Source organism: Pollicipes pollicipes, unplaced genomic scaffold (assembly GCF_011947565.3).
Source record: "Pollicipes pollicipes isolate AB1234 unplaced genomic scaffold, Ppol_2.1 Scaffold_6950;HRSCAF=8241_pilon_pilon_pilon, whole genome shotgun sequence".
In the NCBI taxonomy this organism is placed as follows: Eukaryota; Metazoa; Arthropoda; class Thecostraca; order Pollicipedomorpha; family Pollicipedidae; genus Pollicipes; species Pollicipes pollicipes.
This window is the reverse complement of record NW_023596968.1, coordinates 196,252-204,447: the sequence shown is the minus strand read 5'-3', so window position 1 is coordinate 204,447 and position 8,196 is coordinate 196,252. Positions and strand designations below refer to the sequence as shown.

The window sequence follows — 8,196 nt, the reverse complement described above, 5'->3', positions numbered from 1 at the left end:
TGATATTCTCAGCCGCACGAGTCTTTAAATGGAACGCCATGCATCAGATCAAGGTTTCATTTTACTTCCACAGAACTGAGGTTCGGAGCCTTTGGAAGCTTTCTTTACAGCTAAAATCCATGTTTGGCATAGAGCTTTCTGGTAATGTTCGCCCCGGAATTATCACGCACACATTAATAACCATGGAAGCGGCCGAGACCTTTCGGTTTGGTCTGGTTGGTAGTCAAGCTTTCATGGTTTGGGATCGAATGCTCGAGGCCCTGTCCTGCGAACAGTAAACACACCACGGTCACCGTCATCTTGCCCCGAGCCACTGCTGCGTGACCAGATGGTCTTAACCAGACCCACACAGAGGTGGGAGGGAGGCGGGATGGTGTACTGAGGTACAGTCTACCAGCTCGGCTTCCACCAGCGGGGTGCTGGTGCAGCTTCGGCGTAGATTTCACCGGTGGACGGTATTGGCTGCGGCCTTGCTAACCCTCATGCAATGACAGGACAATCTACCCTTCAGGTGGTTGCCGTAAACCTGATTCTTACTATTGAAAAATACATTTTTCAACAGCCACAACATAATTATGGAACATTATTCCGCTATATGCTTCGAACGCAGCGCACTGCACGTAAACTAAGGCTGTCCAACATGAGATGTTTGCAATCTGACCATTATCCCACAATATCACTGGTCCGACTTGAGTCTGACCTTGGCTTGACCTGAAACTGGCCTGACCTTAACTTGACCTTGCCATCTGACCCTTGTCTGACCCAGACCTGTTCTCGTTTCAGGCTCATGACTCGTCACGTATCCGCTGTCAGCGCCAGCGTCTGGCTAGCTGTCATCGTCTGTTTCGTCTTCTGCTGGTCCTTCAGCAACGCCAGCATGCACAGGGAGGACGCCGAGAGGTCGGTAACTCCGTGTGTGTGTGAGGAAGGAGGAGCAGCTGGAAAAGTTTGGGCTTCAGGTTTTGCTTTCGAAGGCAGACAGCTGTCCTGGCAACTGTATGATCCCCACGGGACTCAGTTTAATGCACTTGTTCATGGTTTGTCATGCTTTGCAACTGGGTGTAGTGAAGTCCAACAATATCTTGATTTAATATATCTTTGTCGATAGTGTAAACAGCTGTGTTTATTTACTATCAATAGCGCATTAGGTCATAACTACAATGCTGTGTTGCTGCTGTCTGAAAACGACAAGTGGCTGTTGTCTGGCCTACGACTCTAGCATGGCTTGTCTCATGATTGCCTACCTTTAGCAACTGCTGATGAGGTACTGGCTGGTACGACACTAGTACGACATAGGAAATCTTGCAGATTCTTTGCATATGACCGGCTGTGTTACAAATAGAAATGTAACTTCATTGTGATTAAAAAATGCATGAACCTCTTTCACTGGGCTAGGGTACACCACGGGCACCATGCAAAATAATGTATGCGCAGCCAAGAAGGGATGGGGTTCCATGTCTCCCACCCCTAACCTCGAACGTTGTATAGGACCTTAGATGGTTAGGGGCAGAAAACTTAAATAATGATGGCTAGCTATTACTGACCTTCCCTAAAAAAATTATGCACCCTTATTGGGATATGGAACAGCGCGACGGAGGTCCTATGTCAGGAAGACAAGTTTTCGTAGATTTCCACAATGTTGAATTAAATGCCAACCAAACATGTATCCGGCATAGTGAAATCTTCTCTTGTTTCGGCGATTCATGCCTCATCATCTAGCACCATTCGGTGGTACCGTATCAGTATGTGTGGCGCAGTGAGTAGGCATGTAAGGGGGAGGCATGTTTCAGTTTACTCGCCGCACATCTTGTACGTAATTTTTCCCATAATGCCATCCTAGATGCATAACGTTTTGATGCACACTGATCTATATCCGGCTCCGAATCATTTCCGTAATGCGGTTGATCGCATTGAGTGCCCGATTGACGCTAATCTCCACTGTGCAGGAATTCATGGGCGGACGATGTGCAGAACGTCCAGAGCGACCCCTACGTCAGCGAGCTGGTCAGCCGGCTACGCACGCTCGACGATGCAGAAGAGACTAACCTCGCCCAGTACGAACTAGATAGATATTTCCGAAAACACGTGCCGTTTTTCCACCTGTACAACAATGTGCCGGCCACACCTGCTGCGGCGCGGTCCGTATACGCCGGGTAGGTCGCCAAGGCTTCAATAGATGTCGCTGCCTGCCGCCTGCCTATTCGAGCATCGTGGCCAGGCGAAGAGAGGACATCGCAGTAGAGAGCAATTGCATTTTACCTCGGTTTTACGGACCTACGAGGCGAAATGGTTAGGATCGAATGCGCTTAACCAATTGCTTTTTATGTGAGTTGCTTATCCCTGCTTTATTTGAGGGTGATGAATGGCGTTGTCGGCGACCGATGTTTCACACGAGACATTCTTTTGATTACTATTGGGTTTTGATCTATACCTTAAATGGGCAACAATTTAAGTAGCATACCATAACTCGAAAAGCACACATGTTTTAAGCTATCGTCACGTGTCCTATCTCATTGGGAAGCTCACACGTAAACTACATGCGTTGCTTGAGTGGAAAACTTATACGTTAAAAGTTACGAAATTCAGTTCTTACGGCCCAATCCAGAGAAATCAAATCACGCGCATAATTTTAAAATGTGCTGAATGTCCAACGCGTACCCTGTCTATAGCGCAGCAAGAGCGCAGCTTTCAACTTCTGACTGGCGTTTTTCTCCTCAGCAAGCGCGGGCTGGACTTCGGCCTGGGCCGTGGCTTCTCGGCCACGCAAGCGGCCAAGCTCAAGATGGGCCTGGCGGCGGCGGCCTTCCCGGGCGGACCCGGCCGCCGGCGACGCTCCGTCGAGTAGACGCTCCATCTGTAAACTCTGACCTCCATCTGACGTGCCCCCCTCTGCCCCGGCGGTTCCGTATGGAGCTGACGGCACCAGCTGGAGCGTCTCCCAGTCAGCCTCGGCGGACTGGATCCGGTGGTCATGTGTGATCAGCTGACTCCGACGGGATGGACCGCCTCGGGTCTATGAGCCAACCAGGAACATGCCTGGGAGCTTGCTGAAGAGGCTGGAGATGGTGTGATCAGTGGTGGAACCGCCTGAGCCTCAGTTGAACCCGCAGGATCAGCTGCTCCCGCTGATCCGCATGGCTGCTGGTCAGTCACTTCTCCGCCAGCCAAAAGTTTGCTGATTGTTTACTCGCGCACGGGACGGCCCTATCGTTTTCACCATGTCGGAACCATATACTGAGAGTTGTTGATCAGGATTGTGTGATGTGTACCATTCACTTTGCTGCGCCTCACCTAACGTCAAGTGTAGCCGTCATTTGGAAGCCGTGTTTTACGTGATTGGGCATCTCTCGCAGTCACTTCAATTGGGGATATGACTTGAACGTTCACATGGCTCTAACGTCTGCAAAATCAGTAGCGACACCGATCTATGTGGAGGCCAGTTTTGCCACGTCACAATTTCGCAATGGGCAGCACCATACAGGCGCCACCGTGAGACAAAGTTGTTCGGTGATTAAAACAAATATGTAGAGCATTTTGCCTTTTATTGCAAATACAAATATCACCTCGTGGACACTGTGTTTTAATGAATAACCATTATCATCATTTGCGACAAAGGAGCAGAGCTTGCATGATGGTAAGCTACGGATGACCGTCAGCTCTTAAGCAAGCGTGCGGCGGACAGGCAGGCCATAGCGATGGAGCACTCTTCAGCGCCCAACAACACATCAGGTGCTCTTAATGCGGTGATAACATGCTGCATCGTTACGATATCCGTGTTCGGTGTACAGCTCCTCAACTTTAGGCCATCTGATCTTCAATGGATCTAAGGTCACATGATCCTGCCGGCTGAGATCAGCCACAATGGGAACGCCCCAGTGCATTTATCTCTGAATACGCTGCCAGTGCGTTATTACACAATTCCCAAGACGGTTACGCAGTAAAGATGCGTGTATAGAAGAGCGCGCCTACCAGCGGACCCATGATATACTTCCTGCGACGGCTGACAAGACCCACTAGCACACACTAGCAGCATTAAACAACACACGCGACACGCGTATCCCATGCCACTTTCTGGTGACATCCAGCACAGAGGAGCAGATGGAGGGTCTCATTGGTCGTATTTTGTGATCTTGTAGAAATCGCAGAACAGCGAATATAATGGTTTTTATTTCTATTGTTGGGTTTTCACATAACATTCACCTATAATTCATTTTCCTACATATTTTTCGCCGCAAATCACCCTTTTCAGCTCGGTCCATGATGAGCCGAAAAAATGAAATTCCGCTGCGGAATTCCAAGTGCTATGTGAAAGGAAAGGGGCAGACTAGATGCTAAAAGCTAAGGCTAGATGTATCTTACATTTCAATATCCGCGGATGTGTTCCGGCCGCTGTGCGCGTCTTGGAAGAGAACAAAGTACCAGGCGTGCAATTTTCCATTTGATAACGCCAACATGCCAACACAAATTTTGCCGCGGCCACGTTGTTGCGAGAAAAGTCAAAATTGAGAAACGGACGTTTTTTTATTCTCGAATGAGGGTCAATAGCAAATTTAGCACAAGTACAAAACGGTTGAATGTTCTCTGCCGGGTGACGCGTTTTGCACGAGATGGCCATTTTTCAACAAAATTTCACGTTGGTTGTACCTAACTGAAAACCTATCGGCACTGGACAGTTTATGTTACACCATAGCACGGCGAAGGCAATTCTGCGTCAAAACAGGTGTAACGCAACACCTGTGCAGAATTTCAAAACGGCCGGTTTTGGGTAATAAAACGTTCCAAACTCATATCTCTCGAAACCAATGAAAATAGAAGGCTGCTTTTACGTGCAAATGATGTAAAACGATGTTACCACATGTTGACTACATTTTTGATCCCCAGGTGATGACGAAAAACTTAAGGCGTGACCATTTTACGAAAAAATGAAAATGTTCCGAACGCGATTTTTCATTTCAGAATAAAAGGACATGGTCCATTCAGTGTGTAAATGCAGCGGCAAGTGTTTCTGTGTTTGCAAATAGTTTCTGCAGCAATTGTAAATTCCACATCGAGCGCCATTTGTGAGTGTTTTTTCTCATATAACTGAAAAACTATACATCCGTTAATTCCTTAAGTTACACCATCGTGTTTGCCGTGCGATTACGCGTCGAATGACTTATAATAAAACATGATTGCATCACTGGAAGCATGCAGCATTCTTGATGCGCGCAAATTGCCATGGTTTTGTTTCTGAGGCCTGCTCCGTTTGAAAGCAGATTGCCGGTGCAAACGATACACAATGGTGGAACAAACATTCAGTGGCATTGTTGTCAACATGCCAATGAACGCGAATCTCGCCGCGGCCATTTTGTTGCGAAAAAGTCAAAATACAGAACGGACGTTTTTTCGTCTCAAATGAGGGCCAATAGAAAATTCAGCACGAGTGCAAAGCGGATGCATGTTTTGTGCCGGTTGACGCGTTTTGCACGAGATTGTCATTTTTGGCGAAAAATTCACGTTGGTTGTACCTAACTGAAAACCTATCGGCACTGAGCAGTTTATGTCACACCATAGCACGGGAAGGCAATTCTGCGTCAAAACAGGTGTAGCGCAACACTTGTGCAGAATTTGAAAACGGCCGTTTTTTGTACTAAAACGTTCCACACTCATATCTCTCGAACCAATGAAAATAGAAGGCTGCTTTTACTTGCAAACGATGTAAAACGATGTTATCACCTGTTGACTACGTTTCCGATCACCAGGTGATGACCAACAATCTTGGGTGCGACTAAAATTTCGAAAAAATGAAAATTTTCCAAACGCGATTTTTTTCATTTTAGAATCAAAGGGGGCATGGTCCATTTAGTGTGTAAATGCGTCAGCAAGTGTTTCTGTGCATGCAAACGGTTTCTGCAGCAATTGCAAAATGTACATCAAGCGCCGTTGGTGAATATCTTTTTCCAATAACTTAAAAACTATACATGCGCTAATTTTTTAAGTTATAACATAGTGTTTGCCGTGCGATTACGCGTCGAATGACCTATAATAAAACATCATTGCACCACGGGAAACATACAGCATTCTTGATGCGCGCAAATTTCCATGGCTTTGTTTCTAAGACCAGCTCCGTTTGAAGGCAGATTGCCGGTGCAAACGATACGAGATTTGTGTTCACTTACATGTTGACAACAATGCCACTGAATGTTTGTTCCACCATTGTGTATCGTTTGCACCGTCATTCTGCTTTCGAACGGAACGGGTCTCAGAAATCAAAACCCTGGAAATTTGCGCGCATCAAGAACGCTGTATGTTTCCAGTGGAGCAATAATGTTTTATTATAGGTTATTCGACGCGTAATCGCGCGGCGAACACGATGGTGTAATATAAAAAATTCACGCATGTATAGTTTTTCAGTTATTTGAAAAAAACACTCACAAACGGCGCTTGATGTAGATTTTGCAATTGCTGCAGAAACTGCTTGCATGCACAGAAGCACTTGCTGATGCGTTTACACACTAAATGGACCATGCCCTTTCATTCTGTAATGATAAAATCGCATTTGGAAAATTTTCACTTTTTTCAAAAAAATAGGCACGCTCCAAAAATTTTGTCATCGCCCGGCGATCAAAAATTTGGCCAAACAGGGGGTAACATTGTTTTACATCGTTTGCAAGTAAAAGCAGCCTTCCATTTTCAATCGTTCGAGATATATGAGTTTGGAACGTTTTACTATTCAAAAAACGGCCATGTTCAAATTATGCACACGTGTTGCGTTACGCCTGTTTTGACGCAGGATTGCCTTCCCGTGCTATGGTGTGACATAAACTGTCCAGTGCCGATAAGTTTTCAGTTAGGTGCAACCAGGGTGAAAATTTATTGTAAAAATGGCCATCTCATGTAAAACGCGTCAACCGGCACAGAACCTGCATCCGCTTTGTTCTCGTGTTGAATTTGCTGTTGGCCCTCATTTGAGACGAAAAAACGTCCGTTTCTGAATGTTGACTTTTTTCGAAACAAAATGGCCGCGGCGAGACTTGTGTTCACTTGCATGTTGACAACAACGGGACTGAATGTTTGTTCCACCATTGTGTATCGTTTGCATCGGCAATCTGCTTTTAAACGGAGCGGGTCTCAGAAACAAAACCATGGAAGTTTGCGCGCATCAAGAGTGCTGTATGTTGCCAGTGGTGCAATCATGTTTTGTTATAGGTCATTTGATGCGTAATCGCACGGCGAAGAGGATGGTGTAACTTAAAAACTAGCGCATGTATAGTTATTAAGTTATTTGAAAAAACACTCACAAATGGCGCTCGATGTAGATTTTCCAGTTGCTGCAGAAACTGTTTGCATGCACAGAAACACTTACCGCATCATTTACGCACTAAATGGACCATGCCCTTCCATTCTGAACTAGAAAAAATATCATTTGAAAATTTTTTTCTCTCGAAAAAATGGTCACGCCCAAAATTTGTGGTCATCACCCGGTGATCAAAAATGTAGTCAACAACAACATTAATAGTCACAGGAGTTAATAAAGTAATTAATAATAGAGGAGAGGGGTTGCGAGCTGGGCAGCCAGGCGGCGCTACTGCAAAGAATAGAAAAATACTTCATGCTTTGTATCTTTTTTTGATGAATTGGAATGAGAGTAAATATGAGTATTTCACCATTTACCAGGGGATAGTCAATAAGCTGCTCTTCTAGCCCACTTCTCACGCCGCGAAAATAAGGAGCGACGAAGACAATGGGCTGCCATCCTGCGGGGTACAAGCAAAAGGTGGCCCCACGTTCACGGCGAGGAAGAGTCGCCAACTAAAAAAGTCACATGGCTTCTAGCCAAATGCCATTAAAGTGGAGAAAGGCCGAGCATTCCTGACACGGTGAAGGAGAAGGTATAGCTGTTTTACGAGTCGGACCGGGTCAGCCGGGTTTTGAGGACGACTGTGTTACGGCCCGGCAGCTCAATGGAGCCAAGAGAGGAGTGCTGGGGGAATTTGCGAGAAATGTATGACATCTGCAAGCGGGAATCAAACAACCTTTCTATCGGTTTCCCCAAATGTGTTGCACTTCGTCCGAGGTGCTGCCTCTTGGCAGGCAGCAGTGGCACGCGCTCGGAATGCGTGTGCACATATCATCAAAATCAAACACTGATCATATCCACTCCCGGCCTTCCTGATCTGAAATACCCTGACCCCCTTGATCACGCTGTATTTGACA

General features: G+C 46.3%; 1 protein-coding gene across 1 annotated transcript; it reads left to right on the top strand.

Moving 5' to 3' along the window:
• Positions 1–787: 787 nt before the first annotated feature.
• On the top strand, positions 788–2,845 carry LOC119108895 (diuretic hormone class 2-like). Its single transcript, XM_037232436.1, has 3 exons — positions 788–900; positions 1,947–2,054; positions 2,719–2,845. The coding sequence occupies exons 1-3, from the start codon at positions 788–790 to the stop codon at positions 2,843–2,845; spliced, it is 348 nt and encodes a 115-aa protein (XP_037088331.1).
• Positions 2,846–8,196: the final 5,351 nt, after the last annotated feature.